This window comes from Miscanthus floridulus, chromosome 17 (assembly GCF_019320115.1).
Source record: "Miscanthus floridulus cultivar M001 chromosome 17, ASM1932011v1, whole genome shotgun sequence".
NCBI lineage: Eukaryota > Viridiplantae > Streptophyta > Magnoliopsida > Poales > Poaceae > Miscanthus > Miscanthus floridulus.
In genome coordinates, this window is record NC_089596.1 from 89,754,875 (window position 1) to 89,774,133 (window position 19,259).

At 43.9% G+C, this 19,259-nt stretch overlaps 2 protein-coding genes across 2 annotated transcripts; one reads left to right on the plus strand and one right to left on the minus strand.

Moving 5' to 3' along the window:
* Positions 1–324: 324 nt before the first annotated feature.
* On the minus strand, positions 325–3,459 carry LOC136517539 (NAD(P)H dehydrogenase (quinone) FQR1-like). The gene is made up of 4 exons (XM_066511131.1): positions 3,303–3,459; positions 1,248–1,341; positions 856–1,118; positions 325–780 (listed from the first exon to the last, which is right to left on the minus strand). Exons 1-4 carry the CDS (start codon positions 3,323–3,325, stop codon positions 546–548), a joined length of 615 nt encoding a protein of 204 aa, XP_066367228.1. The 5' UTR covers positions 3,326–3,459; the 3' UTR covers positions 325–545.
* A 6,003-nt stretch (positions 3,460–9,462) lies between these two features.
* LOC136515950 (uncharacterized) lies at positions 9,463–10,398 on the plus strand. Its single transcript, XM_066509392.1, has one exon. It carries the CDS (start codon positions 9,505–9,507, stop codon positions 10,396–10,398), a length of 894 nt encoding a protein of 297 aa, XP_066365489.1. The 5' UTR covers positions 9,463–9,504.
* Positions 10,399–19,259: the final 8,861 nt, after the last annotated feature.

The window sequence follows — 19,259 nt, forward strand, 5'->3', positions numbered from 1 at the left end:
CCCTTGATCAACTCCCACCTCTTCCTCTTTTTTCTTTTTGGAACTCTCCCATCTCCTCCTCCTGACTCCTGAGAGAAAGGCTCCTGGGAGTGAGCACTGCTGACACCAAACCTATCTATCCGTATCAGTGCTTTTCTCAAGTTGCTGGTGGCCCCTTTGCACGTGACCATGCAATCCTTCCGGTGTCCTTTTCGCGGCACGGCCCAAGTAACCATTCCAGCGGCGGACTTCCAAAAGGCCCTGGTAAGTGGGCCTAAACGATGAAGACATTTTTCCGTTCAGTAGCAAGCGAAGACTGCGAGAGAAATACAGGGGCACCGGACACATGACAAGTGACCTTAATATATGGGCAAATGCACAATCCGAGTACCAAATTTCACACAAGCAATACAACCGAAACCACCGCGACAAAGTCGAATGTATGATGTATCATATCACCCGTCGTAGTGTATGTGTAATTATGTATGTATAGGTGTATAGGTAGGTATATGTGCGAGTATGGCAAGGCCATGGCGATCGATCGTCCGGGATGGCGGTGCGAGCGATCAGGCGGAGCCGCCCTTGAGCTTCTTGGCGATGCCGGCGAAGTACTTGCCCTGGTGGAAGGCGTGCTCTAGCTCCACTTCCGTCGGCCACCGCGACCCGTCCCCGGCGAACGTGCCCGCGCCGTACGGGCTGCCGCCGTGCACGCTCTCCATGTCGAATATTTTGGCGCCGAACGTGTACCCCACCGGCACGAACACCATCCCGTGGTGCGTCAGCTGCGTCACTGCCGTCAGCCTGACCAAGCAATGGGGATGTGTGTCATGTGTAAGAAGAAGAGGAGAGGTCTGGTCAACGACGACGACGACTCACGGCGTGGTCTCCTGGCCGCCGCCCTGGGTGCCGGTGCTGAAGAAGAGGCCGGCGGGCTTGCCGGCCAGGCTCTGCTCCCGCCACAGCCCGCCGGTGGCGTCGAAGAAGGCCTTCATCTGTGACGCCATCATGCCGAACCGCGTGGGAAACCCGAAGAGGATGCCGTCGGCCTCCGCGAGCTCCTGCGGCGTGATGATCGGCGCGTCCGTCTTGGGTGCCGCACCCATCTTGCCGAGCACCTCCTCGGATAGAATTTCTGGGACCTTTGATTCATAAGCATGCATGTGAAATTAACGAAATTTTATGATTTCAGACTCATTAAAACATTGCTTCTAGTTCCTGCCAAGCATGCATCGATCAAACCCGAAGATTGCATCGTTGCTGACACTGACCTGCCATATTTTGACCTCCACGCCTTCAACTGATGCGGCGCCTTTCTTGATCTCCTCAGCAAGCTTGGCAACATGCCCGTAGGTGGAGTAAAACCTATTGAGTTGAGAAAATGGGAGTGTTTTTACTGATGCCCGAGAACTAAAACGATCTAGTACAGGTCAGTATCTCACTTTCAGTAAATACACAATTCGTAATCATCAGGAAACAATTATGAATAGACTTAAGCAGGGCACCGATGGAGGCAAAAATATTGACAGCAGATTATAAGTGTCAATTATGTATTTCGGTGTAAAGATGTGCTGGAAAGAAACAAGTGTTCCCCATCTTTTAATCAAAGGTTTCTAGATGCTCTTACTTTTTGGGTAGTTGGACAATCTCATTCAGGCAGCAAAACTAAGACATGGGTGGATTATTATTACTTGTACCAAAAGATATTAGAGCGGTTGTTTATCCTTTTAACCTGTCATATAGATGTGACTTCAACTAAAGAGATGTGATGTGGATTGAAAGCTACACCGTGGCTTACCAATAACAACATGATGGTTGCACCAAGTACAGTATTAAACAATGAAACAGTCAACTATTTGAATATTTTGCTGCTCAGAAGCGACATTCTGTGAGTTGTTACTCAAAATTGAAATTATGTATGTTCCATGGTGAATTGTACGTACTCAAGTCTTCAGAAGCCAAATGGACCGCATGTCATGATATTTGGGAATTACTTTTTTACGAAACAAATAAGCAAGAGATGCAGAATTGTGCATCAAGAAAGGGTCCATGTGTTGACGTGAAAGTGGGAAGCGACAAGAGGAACCAAACATGCATATGCCCATCAGCAGAAAGAGTGGGCTTGTACTGTTGTAGTGGAAAATCCATATCAACAGAAAAGGGCATCCGTGGATTTCATAATTGCCCACAAGAGAAAAGTAATGCATCGTTGAGGTGACGCATTCTAGAAGTTTGCATGTACAGCCGGAGACTAAATCACAAAAAATTAAATTAACAGGAAAAGGAGGGTACATATATAATGATTGATGCAATTTGATCTTTTCAACAAACGAGAAACTAGCTTAATAGGAGTAGGTTTCTCATTTATGCTAGGATTCCATCTAAAACAACCGATAGAAACTAAGTATTATAAAGATCCGTAAACACATTTAAGCTGTTAAGAAAGTGATAGATTAACCTTGAGTTCAGTTATTTGGACATGTGGTTCAGTGGTTCACTTTGCCTAATACACATGTCGATTCCTTATTTTAAATGTTCAGTTATTTTGTTTTAAAAAAAGGTGTCCAGCTGTACTACTAGCATAGCAGGAGAGAAACAAAAATCGCATTGCTAAATAAAATGTCCTTTTGCTCTCAGCAGCAGGTGGGAACAGGGAGTTGGTGAAGATGTCATACATGACTAAATGAAATGTTTCTCAAAGGCAGCCGTCCTTGATAGCAGTAACCTAATCAATCGGCGTGCGTCCCACCTATTAGGCTATTATTACTGATTATATCAGAGTCCCACCTATTAGGCTATTACTTATTGATTATATGAGCCACCAGTACATTCCTTTCTTTAAAGGCGTAGTGCAACATGACTGCAAATCATTGCAAGAACAGTCGCGACACTGCCAATATCATCAGGACGCAAATCTACCAGCGTTTCCACGGCACAAGGAAAAGATTTCGAGTAAAGCTAGCTAAGAGCCGATGACCGGTGTTGGCGCAGGATACGTCGTTTCCACTTTTTGGGGGGCATGCCCCCATCAAGGCCTAACCAAGTAACCAACCCCCGTGAACGTGATCGAGACATTGACAGCCAAAAACTGAACCCAAATTATTCAGTATCCTAAACCCTCCCCCAACTGCCTAGGTTCATTGAATACGGGAGTACTCCGATCGATTCGAAACAACTAAGTCCATCGCTCATGCGGTTTGATCGATCTGAACTTACGAAGGCATCGGCGGCTTTGTTTAGAGTTCTCGACGGCAAAAAAACATACAAGTAGCTAGGGCATGCAATGGGGGCGATTCAGTAAGCGGGAGGGCGGGGCGGATACTTACACGACGTAGACCTTGACCGCCATTGGAGAAGGGTCGGAGCTACTCGGATCTGAGATCTGGGGCCTGGAGGCAGGGGAAGGAGGACGCAGGCCGCTGGCCGCTGGGGTTCTCTCTTCTCTTTGTTTAATGTGTTCGAGGAATGCAGTGTGCAGGTGGTGCGGGGGAAGTGGGGAGAGAGTATTTATAGGACCACACCACCCGGGCTCGCGTCATGCAGCGTGGATGGTGCCACGTCAGCTTAACAGAACGCTCACGGTTGCATCATCAGAACGCTGAAATTCACCTCAGGTCAATCAAGATAAATAAAGGAAGCAGAAATTGAGGACCAGGAATCAAGCTTGTACCTTTGTATGTACGTAAACACCATCACCAACAGTTAATATTGTCGCGTACATTAGCTAAGCTTGACAGCCTGTGCAGAGACCAACCGCGTCCAAGATGGCTGAGAGCTTCCTTTGGATCACAGCAAATTCCGTATTCAGTGCAGGCTTTGTGGTAAAAAATTAACTCCTGCGCTGTGAAGAAGGCCTTGTTTATATCGGATAACGTCAGGGTGCCTCCATGACAGAGTAACACTCCATATCGCACAGTCACCACCAACAGCCATGACGGTGACAGGCAAAGGCTCTGGAAGCTGCATGTTATGGCTAGTGGCAGGTGGCAGGTAAATAGGAATTCAGACAATGAGACAATACTAACACTCAACTGTAAGTATTGTTTCAATAATGCACCTTAACTTAACTTATAGCCAAGCCATGTCGGCAAATATAAATATTGGGTGAAAGCGAGAGAAAGGAAAAAAGAGGATGCGCGGTTGCCGGGCGCTAGCACATTTCCCTATGCTATGTGGGGGCCGCCACTACCTGACCTCGCGCCTCTTCCCAACCAGTGCTTTGTTCGCTTGGCTGATAAGCCATGGCTGAAAGTACTGTTGATTGATTTGTTGTGAAAGAAAAATATTGTTCGTTGGTTGAAAAAGTACGGCTTATAAGCCAAGCGAACAGGACGTAGATAGTGAGCGCAAATCAGGAAGAGAGGAGGATAGGAGGCGGTGGTGAGACCCATATACTATTAAAAAATATATGTTTTGCAGTACGAAGAGATAAACTATTGTACCAGTAGACTTTTAAGCTTGTCTCTAGATGACATGGCTTGGCTATAAAGACAAGCTTATTAAACTTGCTCTTAGCACTGGCGCTATACTAAGTAGGAGTAAAGGATGCAAAGGAATTCAATTCAGTTCTCAACCATCAACCATGCGACATCGGCGTCGGCTTGTGATACGATGCTGCCACCTCGGAATTCAGACAAGCAATTAGGCCATGAGACGGATTGGTTACTCACCGTCGTTTCACCCTTTTTTAAGACGAATGTATAGGTTTTCCCGCTTTATTTGAATGGCAAAACAAAGCCAAAGTCATGGTCGTTACACTCAAAAGCGAGCTGCTAGTAGAACTTATACTATTCCACTCTCAATTTGTGGGTTGTGGCTGCTCAGGCGTTGTCACATTCACATCTACTACCCGTTCCTGCATATCGTTCCTTTTCCCCCTTTTCTGCATATTGTTCGATGCGTTGCGTCGTCTTGGGCCGGCGTGCAGGGGGAGCATTCATTTCATCCATGCGTCTCATCCCTCACGTATCTTCGTTGTAAAGCAGCAGGCAGCAGCCTCGCTCAATGATGGCCGCCGGAGGCAAAGAAGAACCCGTGCCACCGACGGATTGGCGCGACGCCTGCTGCGGCACCTGCTGGACTGGTTGCTCCGGGTGCCTTGGCGCCCAAAAAGATCGGGGCCACGCAAGGTGAGTTGACGCGTGCATGGATGTGACCTTCGTCTTCGCCTGTGGGTTGTCCGGTTGCGGCTTCACCTTCAAGGCTGTCTCTGCATCCATCATTCGCGACGGTTTCTGCTCCTCTTTCGGCCGCCGGCCTAGATATCCTCACGCTCCCAGCCATCGTCTGCTTCTGCTTAGAGGGCAAGCACGCATGGTGGATCTCTAGGTCGTGGTCACCGACAGAGGAGGAAATGATATAGTCGATCTGGGTTCAAACACGCTTTATAAAAAACACTGCATAGTTGGAGAGAGAAGGACACTCTTCTGTTCTTAGACGAGCTGAATGAGTGAGATGGAGAAGAAGAGACGTTGGGAAGGAAGGAGAAAGGTATAAGTACCTCTCCAGCCTCAACGGTCACTTAAGTCGTGGCAGTGCCTCTCTCCAGGTGCGGTAGTGCCGTATTAGACAAGACAGCAAGAGTAAGAGTAAAGTGTTGGGTGTCTTGGCTGAGTAACTGAGGATGTATGTGTAAGATTGAGCACTTGGTAGCACATGTTAGCTTAAGCATTGTGTCCCCTTTTATAGTACGGCTTTTCTTATACTCAAATTCAAAATATAAAAGAATTTAAACTTATTTTGAGTTTAAAGCCATCAACATTTGTAATTGGGGGCTCCTCCGTTTCATATAACATTCTCGAATATAGATTCCCTGCTTGTCATCTCGATAAATCTCATTAGTTCTCTAATTGTGTGGTCATTAGCCCCAAAATCCACAATTATGGCTTGATTGCACTTTTAATCTCTCCTTTTTGGTGATGGAACCCAATTAGAGTTTACAAAAGATATAAAATGAATACTAAGATTTTTGAGCCATAGGTGTAGAGCCTCCCCTAAATGTGTGAGTAGAGAATTAAATTCTCAAATTAACATAAGAAGCCAAGATTCATATTTTAGTGAAAGTGATGAGACTCCCCCTACATCCATGCTCCTGTGGGGGTGCTGCATACTGTGTCAGGTATGTAGATGTGATGCGAATGACAGTTCATGCACAACAAGTTTTTCTGTAACAGCTGGGTGCGGCACTGTCCCTCTAGGGTGCGACACTGCCGCACTTGCTGTAATAGCATAAATAAGAACATGCACCACACAGCGTGTAACACATAGCATGTAACACATATAAAGATATACATTCTAGCACAATTTTATCACTAGCTACAACATAAATTAATTCCTGACCATATCCTACACATATAAAGTACTTAGGTAGTATTATTACATAAATAGAGTTTTAAATTGTCTCTCAAACTCTCAACCTAACGAAGTCTACTCTAAACGGATAAGAATATGAAGCTCCAGCTACCGCAACCTCCTCTCCATGGCATCAAAAAGTTGTTGGCCCCTCTCTAATTTCTCACACTTTGGCATAAAGCACCAAAAAAGAAAAGAAGAAAGACCAACACTCACTCCTCATCTTCTTGGATGGTGTCTCAATCGGTATCATCCCCACCAGCAACATCCTCCTCACCACCACCATCTTCATCGTCGTCGGAGGAGGAAGAGGACACCACCGCCCTCCCTCGACGATGGGTGGAAGAAGTATGACGCTCATGCCTGGTGCTTCTCCTCATGGACTACAAGGTGGAGCTCAACTGTTGGGAGTATGCCCTAGAGATAATCATAGAGATGATTATATTGCCTTGTATCCATGATATATTATGAGTTCACTGAATTTCCATTAAAGATAACCTATATCGATTAGCAATTATGTGAATTGTTTGTGAAACTCTTTTACTTGTATGGTTATTCTAATGTTGTCCCTGGTCAGAGTTCGTGTGAGGACACACATGAATAATGGATCAGCACATTATTAGTTGATGACTATGTTTCACAAGTCATAGACATGGAGATGTCAAACAATAATGTGGGCACATGTATGACATGGGGCTGGACTGACCCAACGTGAGATGTTATTATCTCTATTCACGTCATGTATGTTATGTCCTTAGACCTGAGATTGTTGTATGTATTCAAGATGTGAAACGACCTACTCAGGGACTATCAAACGCTACTCCGTAATAGGGTAGTTATAAAGGTGGTTTTCGGGTTTGTTAGAAAACATGCTATGAGACATAGACAATCAAGATGGAATTTGCCCCTCTCTATATATGAGAGAGATATCACTGGATCACTCTAATGATTAGATCAAGAAATGCATGGCCGTGCTTGGGTTAAGTGTTAACCTATGAGTTGAACCAAATATCGTGTGGCAAGGGAATAACAAGTATGTGGTTTTATGGTGGTTCGTCTGATATGATCTTTGCGTACACATAGGAGTTGACATGCCTTGCTAGAGACTGCTATCAACTAATGGCCGAGTAGGAGTACTCGGGCCATGTCTATGTGTACGTGAACCCATAGGGTCGCACGCTTAAGGGGCTAGAAGCCTAAATCAGATTGGATTCAAGTTAGACAAGGCTTAGGGTTACTAATGGGCCTCCAACTCAGGAGCTCATTAAGGACGCCTATAAATATGTGGGGTGAGCAACAGGGCTAAGTAATCCACGCCTTTTGGCAACCACCGCCGCCCATCCTATGCCCGGGCCTGCTGCTCCTCATGGACCTAGCAGTCCGAAGGCACAATGCTTCCTCCCTGTACGTGTGGATACCTCGGAGGTGCTGCATCTGGAGCACAAGGACGAACCGCATGAAGGGGACGGACGGACGGATGACCTTGCAACTGCACGGCACTGCTACGACGTGTTCGACTACATCGAGTCGCTTCCACTGCACCTGTGCGTCTAGTGGTAATCCCGTGATCTATAACTACAGTAGATCCTAGTTTATGAGGTCGAAATTTTTGTTTTTCGGCTAGCGTAGCATCCTCATAACCCTACAGTGGTATCAGAGCCGTTACTGCGTTGTTATAGGTTTGGATGAGTGCGTATGGAGATATGCGCGGTTGTAGATGAGTCTCTGATCATGGTTCATGATTTTACCGTGTTGGTCTTGTAACGATCTACTCGTACCGGTCGGAATTCCACCATCTGAGTTAAGTGATACATGTAAATCCAGTCATGGCAAGATGGAGATCAATCAGATTGATTGAATCGAACCTAGGTCAAGTGCCGAGCGCATGTGGTGCGCAACGGTGATAGATTGGATCTACTGCCGGGCGTCGGGGTGCAAGAAAAAGTGTTGTTCGGTAAAACAGCCATAACTTTTGCATAACTTTGGCGGTTTTGCTGAAATTAGATTTGCAAAAAATGGCCGGGAAGATGGTGTTTTCGGCGTTTTAAGATTAGACGTCGGAATCGGTTAACTCTGTTTTGCAGGAATTTGTGACTGGTATAGCCTTTATGTGTATGTGATGCATGTATGTAATTAATTCATGACTTGCATGTCGTGAGTATGACGATATGGCTGGAGCCACTAAGATATTGTCAAATTGATGTAATGGCCCGCGTGCCAAACTGTGATGATCCTATCCACGACTATGTAATCTTCTTCACTGCCTTGCGTTAGTGATAACTAGTCTTGGTGGACTCATCACTGAAGGATGGCATACAAGGATCATGGAGATGGAGATCATCATGAGGAACAGTTCGATGGATATGGAGATTCCCAAAGGAACATTGGGCTATACCATGTCATATATGTGTTAATGTCGTTCCTACTATGTTCTACTTTCACGTGCGATAATGTTTTTGTCTACATGCGATGGTGAAGTAGAACGATCCCTCGGCAATGTTTAAGTTAAAATGCTTTTCCAAACCTTGCACTGTCATGTATCTTGTACAATCGGTGGTGGGTCTATGAAATTAGGGTGCCACTGGTTTTCCTTGACTAGACAGGTTTGTATCGAATACTTACAGCAGAAGGGTTGGTTACTTGGACAAGGTCATCCTAACATTTAGGGACCTTGGAGCATGAGTAGTTGGGCACCAAAGCATAGAGATGCTACCCAACAACAAGAGTCATATGTGATATGATTAGCAAAGAGTTGCTTACCAATCTACCATGTCTTCTAGCGGTGATGCTAAAGCTCACTAGTAGACTTGTTAGTTGTGGGTCTTGAATCATTAAGTTTCAATAGAGAGATATTGATTTTAGTGGGAGTAGATTATATTAAAGGTTTAATATTGTTTACTCTATCTTGGATACATTGTCTTAGTATTTTGCATTACTTTTGTTGTAGATAAATGGCGCCTAGCAATCAACCATTTACTTTGCGTTCAATTTTTGAGAAAGATAAGTTGAATGGAACAAACTATGCAGATCCGCAACCTGAGAATTTTTCTCAGGGCTGAGAAAAAGGAAGAAATTCTAGATACCCCATTACCAGATGAGCCTACTGATAATGCACCTGCTACAGAGAAAAATGCTTACAAGAAAGCATGTGATGCTGATCTTGAAGTGAGTTGCCTTATGCTTGCTTGTATGGAACCAGATCTGCAGTTGCAGTTTGACAATAACCATGCAGCTCACGATATGATCGTGACGCTCAATGATATGTTCCAGACTCAAGCCAGGACTGAAAGGTTCAATGTCTCAAAGGCTTTTGCTGAAACCAAGCTAGCAGAGGGCACAACAATTGGGCCACATGTGATCAAAATGGTTGGTTACACTCAGAGGTTGGAGAAGCTGGGCTTCCCAATTGGCCCTGAATTAGCTACTGATTTTATTCTCGCGTCTCTTCCGCCCAGCTATGGAAATTTTGTCGCGAACTACCATATGCATGGGGCGGAGAAGGGCTTGAATGAATTATGTGGCATGCTTAAAACAGCAGAGGCTGACATCAAGAAAGGTGCTGGCAGTAGCCATGTGATGGCGGTCCAAAACAAGCCTAAGTTTAAGAAGAAGGGCAATTCTTGGAAGAAGAAAAAGGGCAGGGCTAAAGATGAGATCTCTAAGCCAAACCCACCTGTGCCCAAGGCTGGACCAACTGCTGATGCTGAGTGCTTTCATTGTCATGGGAAAGGTCACTGGAAGAGTAACTGCAAGCTATACCTGGAATCCATAAAGGATCGCGGTAGTAAAGGTACTCCCGCAACTTATACACTTGTTGTTTATGTTACGGACATTTTCCTTGATAATTCTTATATTAATTCTTGGATATTTGATACCAGATCGGTTGCTCATATTTGCAATATGATGCAGGGAATGATAAGAAGTAGAAGCGTGGAAAAGGGAGAAGTTGATTTCCGCGTGGGCAATAATGCAAGAGTTGCTGCGTTGAACGTCGGGACGATGCAACTACACCTCCCGTCAGGATTTGTTATGGAGTTGAATAATTATTATTTTGTTCCTAGTTTCAGTTGAAACATTGTGTCACCTTCATGTTTGATGAAGGATGGTTATTCATTTGCGAGTAAAGACAATGGTTGTGTGATCTCTAAAAATGACATGTTTGTGGCTTCTGCATCCATTGTGAAGGGTTATTTATTTTAAATCTTGAAGATGGTCCTGTCTATAATATAAGTGCTAAAAGGCCTCAGCTTAATGAGTTAAGTCCTACCTATATGTGGCATTGTCATTTAGGTCATATAAGTGAGAATCGCATGAAGAGGCTCCATTCTGATGGGCTTTTAACTTCGTTTGATTTTGAATCATACGAGACATGTGAGGCTTGCCTGCTGGGCAAGATGACCAAGACGCCTTTCACAGGTTTTCCTGAGAGGGCGGCAGACTTGCTGGAACTCATACCTACTGATGTGTGCGGACCAATGAGTACGACAGGAAGAGGCGGATTCCAATACTTCATAACCTTCACTGATGATTTTAGTAGATATGGATATGTCTACTTAATGAAACATAAGTCTAAGACATTTGAAAAGTTCAAGGAGTTTCAGAGTGAAGTAGAGAATCAACGTGGAAAGAAAATTAAGGCTTTGCGATCTGATCGTGGAGGCGAACATTTGAGCCACGAGTTTAGCAATCATCTAAAGAGTTGCGGAATTGTTCCACAGCTTACGCCAGCTAGAACGCCTCAGAGAAATGGCGTGTCCGAGCGATGTAATCGGACTTTGTTGGACATGGTTCGGTCTATGATGAGCTAGTCAGACCTACCGTTATCATTTTGGGGATACGCTCTAGAAACAGCCGCTTTCATATTGAATAGGGTACCATCTAAGTCAGTAGTTAAGACACCACATGAGATGTGGACTGGTAAGAGTCCTAGTTTGTCTTTTCTAAAAATTTGGGGTTGTGAAGTTTATGTTAAATGACTTATGATAGATAAACTAACACCCAAATCAGACAAATGTTTTTTCGTGGGATATCCGAAGGAAACTTTAGGGTATTACTTCTACAACCGATCAGAGGGCAAAGTGTTTGTTGCTCGGAACGGTATTTTCTTAGAGAAAGAGTTTCTCAAAAGAGAGAAAAGTGGACAGAAGGTGTATCTTGAAGAAGTTCAAGATGAGCCAGTTGGGAAGGACTCTACGAGTGATGCTAATGTAGTAGAACAAGTTGAGATACCCGTGGCAATAGAAACACCGCCACAACCACGAAGGTCAGCAAGAATCCATGAGTTACGTGGGGATTTGTTATTGTTAGACGATGACGAACCTGTGACTTATGCGGAAGCAATGATGGACCTAGATTCTGAGAAATGGCAAAGTGCCATGAGATCCGAGATAGATTCCATGGGAAACAATCAAGTTTGGAACTTGGTTGACCCGCCTGATGGGGTTAGACCCATAGAGTGCAAATGGATCTATAAAAAGAAAAAGGATATGGATGGAAACGTTCACATCTATAAAGCTTGACTTGTTGCAAAGGGTTTTTGGCAAGTTCAAGGAATTGACTACGACTAGACTTTCTCGTCGGTAGCGATGCTTAAATCTATCTGGATCATTCTAGCAATAACTGCTTATTTCGATTATGAGATATGGCAAATGGATGTTAAAACAACCTTTCTAAATGGAAATTTGGATGAGGACGTGTATATGATATAGCCTGAAGGTTTTGTTGATCCTAACAATGCTAGAAAAAATTGCAAGCTTCAGAAATCCATTTATGGGTTAAAGCAAGCATCTCGAAGTTGGAACATTCGTTTTGATGAAGTGGTCAAAGGGTTTGGCTTCCATCAGAATGAAGGAGAACCTTGTGTTTACAAGAAGGAAAGTGGGAGCGCTGTTGTATTTCTGATCTTGTATGTGGATGACATATTATTGATTGGGAATGACATTCCTATGTTGCAATCCGTAAAGACTTCACTGAATAATAATTTTTCTATGAAGGATTTAGGAGAAGCAACATACATTTTGGGCATCAAGATCTATAGAGATAGGTCGAAGAGGCTTATAGGATTAAACCAAGATACGTACATTGACAAGGTATTGAAACGATTCAACATGGAACAGTCCAAGAAAGGGTTCTTGCCTATGTCACATGGTATGCGCTTTAGCGATAAACAGTGTCCTTCGACAGCTGATGAGCGGAAGTGCATGAGTAAGGTTCCATATGCCTCGACAGTTGGTTCCATCATGTACACCATGATATGTACTCGCCCAGATGTCTCATATGCTCTAAGTGTTGCGAGCAAGTACCAAGCTGATCCAGGAGAGAGTCACTGGACACTTGTTAAAAACATTCTTAAGTACTTGAGAAGGACTAAAGATGTGTTCCTAATCTATGGAGGTGAGGAGGAGCTTGTTGTAAATGGTTACACTGATGATAGCTTCTAAACTGACATGGATGATTCACATTCTCAATCAAGTTTTGTGTTCACAATAAATGGTGGTGCTGTAAGTTGGAAAAGTTCCAAGCAGGAGACGGTGACCGATTCTACAGCAGAGGCTGAGTACATAACAGCTTCTGGACCTACGAAGGAAGGTGTTTGGATGAGGAGGTTCCTCATTGAACTTGGTGTGTTTCTGAATGCGTCCAGCCCATTGAATCTACATTGTGACAACAATGGGGCAATTGCGCAGGCTAAGGAGCCAAGGAATCACCAAAAGAACAAACATGTACTGCGGAAATTTCACCTCATTCGAGAGTTTGTTAGATGAGATGAGATCAAGATGTGCAAGATACACACAGATTTGAATGTTGCAGATCCTTTGACAAAGGCTCTTTCACAGCCTAAGCATGAGGCGCACATGAGAGCTATGGGTATTAGATATCTTCAAGATTAACTCTAGTGCAAGTGAGAGATTATTGGGAGTATGCCCTAGAGATAATCATAGAAATGATTATATTACCTTGTATCCATGATATATTATGAGTTCATTGAATTTCCATTAAAGATAACCTATATCGATTAGCAATTATGTGAATTATTTGTGAAACTCTTTTACTTGTATGTTTATTCTAATGTTGTCCCTGGTCAGAGTTCATGTGAGGACACACATGAATAATGGATCAGCACATTATTAGTTGATGACTATGTTTCACAAGTCATAGACATGGAGATGTCAAACAATAATGTGGGCACATGTATGACATGGGGCTAGACTAACCCAACGTGAGATGTTATTATCTCTATTCACGTCATGTATGTTATGTTCTTAGACCTGAGATTGTTGTATGTATTCAAGATGTGAAATGGCCTACTCAGGGACTATCAAACGCTACTCCATAATAGGGTAGTTATAAAGGTGGTTTTCGGGTTCATCGAGAAACATGCTATGAGACATAGACAATCAAGATGGAATTTGCCCCTCTCTATATATGAGAGAGATATCACTGGATCACTCTAATGATTAGATCAAGAAATGCATGGCCGTGCTTGGGTTAAGTGTTAACCTATGAGTTGAACCAAATATCGTGTGGCAAGGGAATAACAAGTATGTGGTTTTATGGTGGTTCGTCTGATATGATCTTTGCGTACACATAGGAGTTGACATGCCTTGCTAGAGACTACTATCAACTAATGGCCAAGTAGGAGTACTCGGGCCATGTCTATGTGTACGTGAACCCATAGGGTCGCACGCTTAAGGGGCTAGAAGCCTAAATCGGATTGGATTCAAGTTAGACAAGGCTTAGGGTTACTAATGGGCCTCCAACTCAGGAGCTCATTAAGGACGCCTATAAATATGTGGGGTGAGCAACAGGGCTAAGTAATCCACGCCTTTTGGCAACCACCGCCGCCCATCCTATGCCCGGGCCTGCTGCTCCTCATGGACCTAGCAGTCCGAAGGCACAATGCTTCCTCCCTGTACGTGTGGATACCTCGGAGGTGCTGCATCTGGAGCACAAGGACGAACCGCATGAAGGGGATGGATGTATGGACGACCTTGCAACTGCACAGCACTGCTATGACACGTTTGACTACATCGAGTCGCTTCCGCTGCACCTACGCGTCTAGTGGTAATCCCGTGATCTATAACTATGGTAGATCCTGGTTTATGAGGTCGAAATTTTTGTTTTTCAGCTAGCGTAGCATCCTCATAACCCTACATCAACCTCGTGTGAGGGTCAAGCTCTGGCTGCTCCTACTCCTCCTCATCTTCAGCCTCTGAATCTGTGTTAGAAGGGCTAGGGAGGTTGTCAAACCTCGATGGTGACTGTACTAGAGAAAGAGGTGGCAGCCCTGCACGCTCTCTAGCCTCTCGGTTGGCTTCACGGTTTTCCAACCGATCCTTATATACGGTCCTCGCTGCATAGGTGCAAGTAGTGAAAATAGCCTTAATCCATCTCCCAAACTTCTCCATCTTCTTTTCCTTATGGGGCCTAGAGCGAGAGGATTCAGGCACGTCCTCAACTGATGGAGAGTGTCTCACTGCCCTGCTAGCACCTGAGGCTTGGGTCTTCTCAATCTTGTAGACGGTGTGGAGACCATCTTTATCAAACTTGTAACTAGTGACCCTCTCAATCATGAACATGAGATAGAGGGCATAGGGCATCCCCTTTCTCGCATTCTCCATGGCATTCCTTAGCTCATGCCACATGAAGCGAGGGACATTGAACCTATCACCTCCAGGAGCAAACCTAGCAAGCACATTCCCCACATAGCCATTAAGATTGTTCAGAATGTAGTAGTAGCTCTTCAAGCCACTGACCTTACCATCTGCACTTCTTCTGTCAATCCACATATATGCAATATCACAGATCTCAGTTCTAGCCTCATTATGAATATAAGTGAAGCCCTGCTCCTCCTCTCCAAAACCAAGGATCCTGCTAAAAGTCACAAAGTCAATCCTATAATGACGTCCCTCAGTCATCCAGTGAATCCCATTAGTGTAGATGTCATAGAAGAAGGTGGCATGAAACTGGGCTAGCACTTCCTCATTCCAATTGTTCCAGAAGCTCATGATATCAGTGAGGCCAAACAGCTCACAAGCCTTGATCACTTTGTTGAACTCAGGCTCATTCTTCTCCTTCATCTCCTCCCAGTCAATGTATTGTATCTTGACAATCTTTGACTTTTTGGAGTTGAAAATCACTGAGGCATAAAAGTTGGAATGAAACTCATTTCAAAACCAATAGTCTACTCCCAAATCCTTTGGCTGCTCATAAGGATTGTTCTTATGTGCTTCTTCCACCATCTTTAGCTTTCCTGCATAGTTGAGCACGGGATGAGCACGTGTGTCAACAGGATGCCTCATGATCACTTCCTCAAAATACTCTTTGATGTAACCTCTGTCAAACTTCTCAAGGTGAGGTGGAGTATTTGGACAAGCACCTGGAGGAATGGTGCGGCCAGCCCTCTCCAAGTTCTCCTCCTGGATCAATTGATCCCTTCTCCCCTATCACTAGCATCCCCTCTGCCTACTGCACTGCTGCTACCCCCTGTGGTTCTGCCATGACCATGATGAGGCATTTGCTTGTCATGAGGCTCGGTCATCTTCCTCTTTCCCCTCCGGTCATGTTCATCTCCGGAGGCCATCTACGCAAAAACATAAACCAAAATGAGAAACTATACAAATGAAGAGTAGAAGTTACCCTATAAAGCAAGTTAAATACTCAAGAAGAGTCAACATGCAAGCAAGAGAAATAGCTGATGTGGTACTGCCCCTAGACATGCGGCACTACCACGCCTAGGAGCGGCACTACCGCACCGGCTGTTTCACCAAGACTGCATTTTGCATCTTCTTGTCTACTGAACTTACTTCATAATTTAACTCCCAGCCCACTATACAATCTCAACAAGTATAGTTCTATCAAGAATATGGAGTCATACAAAAGATAGGTAAGATAACATCATGTTTAAATTAGTAATGAATATGGTGAATGAATCCAATCATTTTAGAGAGTCATTTATGGAATGCTTGATCAAATCTGCATGGAATGTAGTTTTAGTCGTGACACTGCCGCACGGATTGGAAACACTCCATCCATGAATCATTGTTATGATTCAATTCATCCATCACATTCACTTCTAAACCAATCATGATGTTACCAAAAACCTATATCTATTATCAAAAGAACTCCATAGCATAGATCAACAAGGTTAGGGTTTCACCTTGGTTTTCATGGATTGGGGAGGAAAGGGAGAGAATGGTTCCATTCACGAGCTTCAACAGCTGCTGGCGACTAGGGAGAGTGCCAGCAACCGGCGCGGCACCGCCGAAGTGCGGCCTAGAGGGACGGTGATGGCACGGCGACGTGAACGCGTGAGACACATGAGAGAGAGGCGTCAGCATCGGGTAGAATGAAGGAGAGAGAGAGTGACCGTGAGCCAGTTGGTAAGAGGAGTAAAGAATGGCCCCCCGCAGTAACAGGCTGTTGTGGGCCAAATTCCGATTGGAATTCAAAGTGCGACACTGCCGCTTGTCACACGCGGCACTACCGCAAGGCAGGCGCGGCATAGATGCACTCCCCAGAATAGCAAGATTTAGCTACTAACTAAATAGCTATATACATATAGGATATGGACACATATCTCAAGCACACTATGATCAGCAGCAATTAATCAATACAAACAATGACCATAATGCACTTGTTTCTTATGATAAATCATTTTGAAGCGCAATATTTAAACCTTTCCAATTCATTTCTCCTATCCATGCTAGCTCATCAATCAAGGTGTGCTATAGTTCAAACCACGTTACGAGAATCAAGTATATTTAGCTCACTACGCAAAGCACAAAACCTTGACTCGTCGAGAGGCTTAGTGAAGATATCGGCTAGTTGCTTTTCGGTGCTCACATGGCGAATTTCGATATCTCCTTTGGTTTCGTGGTTTCTCAAGAAATGATGTTGGATGTCTATGTGCTTAGTTTTTGAGTGGCTTACGGGATTATTAGTGAGCTTTATAACACTTTCATTGTCACACAAGAGTGGAATTTTGGTGAAGTAACATCCAAAATCTTGAAGGGTTTGTCTCATCCAAAGTAGTTGAGCACAACATGCACCGGCTGCAACATACTCGGCTTCGGCAGTGGAAAGGGCTATACAATTTTGCTTCTTAGAACTCCAAGACACTATAGACCATCCAAGGAATTGACATATCCCTGAGGTGCTTTTTTGATCTACTTTGCAACTGGCATAATTTAAATTCGAATACCCAAGTAGATCAAACTTAGAGCCCTTAGGATACCACAAGCCAAGGTTAGGAGTGTGTACTAAATATCTCAAGATTCTCTTAACAGCCACTAAGTGGCACTCTTTTAGGTTAGCTTGAAATCTAGCACACATGTACACACTAAGCATAATATCGGGCCTAGATGCGTATAAATAAAGTAGAGAGCCAATCATGGAGCGATATACCTTAGTATCCATGATTTTCCCTTCATCATTGAGATCTAGATGTCCATTGGTAGGCATGGGAGTTTTGATAGGCTTCGCATTCACCATGTCAAACTTCTTGAGCATATCATGGGTGTACTTCGTTTGGCTAATGAAAGTTCCATCCTTCATTTGCTTGATTTGAAATCCAAGGAAGAACTTTAATTCACCCATCATGGACATCTCAAATCTCTTTGTCATGATCCTACTAAATTCCTCACAAAAAGAATAATTAGTACTACCAAATATTATGTCATCGACATATATTTGGCACACAAATATATCTTTGTTGACTTTGTGAGTGAAATGGGTAGGATCAGCTTTGCCTATTTTAAAGCCTTGTTTAAGCAAGAATTCCTTAAGGCATTCATACCATGCTCTTGGTGCTTGCTTAAGCCCATAGAGCGTCTTTTAGAGTTTGTAGACATGGTTGGAAAACTTGTGATCTTCAAAGCCCGGTGGTTGCTCAATATAGACAAGTTCTTGAATATGGCCATTGAGAAATGCACTCTTCACATCTATTTGACATAGCTTGAAGTTGTGATGAGCGACATAGGCTAGAAGCATTCAGATTACTTCAAGCCTTGCCACTAGTGCATATGTTTCTTCAAAGTCCAAGCCCTCTACTTGAGTGAAACCTTGAGCAACCAATCTTGCTTTGTTCCTTGTCACCACTCTATTCTTATTTTGCTTGTTGCGGAAGACCCACTTGGTGCCAATGACATTGGTATTAGGTCATTCCACCAAGGTCTACACTTGATTTCTTTTGAAGTTGTTGAGCTCTTCTTGCAAGACCATCACCCAATCCGGGTCTCCAAGTGCTTGTTCTACCTTAAGAGGTTCCAAAGAGGAAACAAACGAGTAATATTGGCAAAAATTTGCTAAATATGAATGAGTTATTACCCCCTTTCAAAGACTCCCAAGGATGTTGTCAATGAGATGATCCTGTTGTATTATTTGCCTTAACCTTGGATGCTCAAAGGCCTCTTGTTGATCTTCTGGACCTTCATCATTTTCTTGCTCAAATATGGGTTGTAGGTCTTGTCCATGAGCTAGAGTCAAATCAGTTGCTGCTGACTGTGTAGGTGCGGCACTACCGCATGCAGGTGTTGCAGCAGGTGTCTACTGCTGTTTAGCATCAAGTACGTCAGTGGAAATAGGTGCAGCAGCAACTTGAGGAACCTCCACTTTAGTGACTTCATCTTCTTGTGGTCTAAAATCACCAATGGCCAATTACTTGATTGCTTCACATGGTGGATCCTTCTTTTCTACAACACTTGAATCAACTTGCTCCACTTAAGAGCTATTAGATTTATCAAATGTCATGTCTACCATAATCTCAACTCTCCTAGAGGTTTTGTTGAAGATACGATAGGCATGCTCATTTGATCCATAACCAAGAAGAACACCTTCATCAACTTTAGGTGCAAACTTAGAGGTTTTGGGTTTCTTGTTAAGTATGAAACACTTGCACCCAAACACTCTAAAGTAAGACACCTTAGGCTTGT

Excerpts from the sequence above, each read along its gene's own strand:
- LOC136517539 (XM_066511131.1), bottom strand. The coding sequence starts at position 3,325 with ATGGCGGTCAAGGTCTACGTCGT. Across the intron at positions 1,342-3,302 it reads GCGGTCAAGGTCTACGTCGT|GTTTTACTCCACCTACGGGC; the intron begins GTAAGTATCCGC and ends TCAACTCAATAG. Across the intron at positions 1,119-1,247 it reads TGGAGGTCAAAATATGGCAG|GTCCCAGAAATTCTATCCGA; the intron begins GTCAGTGTCAGC and ends TATGAATCAAAG.
- LOC136515950 (XM_066509392.1), top strand. The coding sequence starts at position 9,505 with ATGCTTGCTTGTATGGAACCAGATCTGCAGTTGCAGTTTGACAATAAC.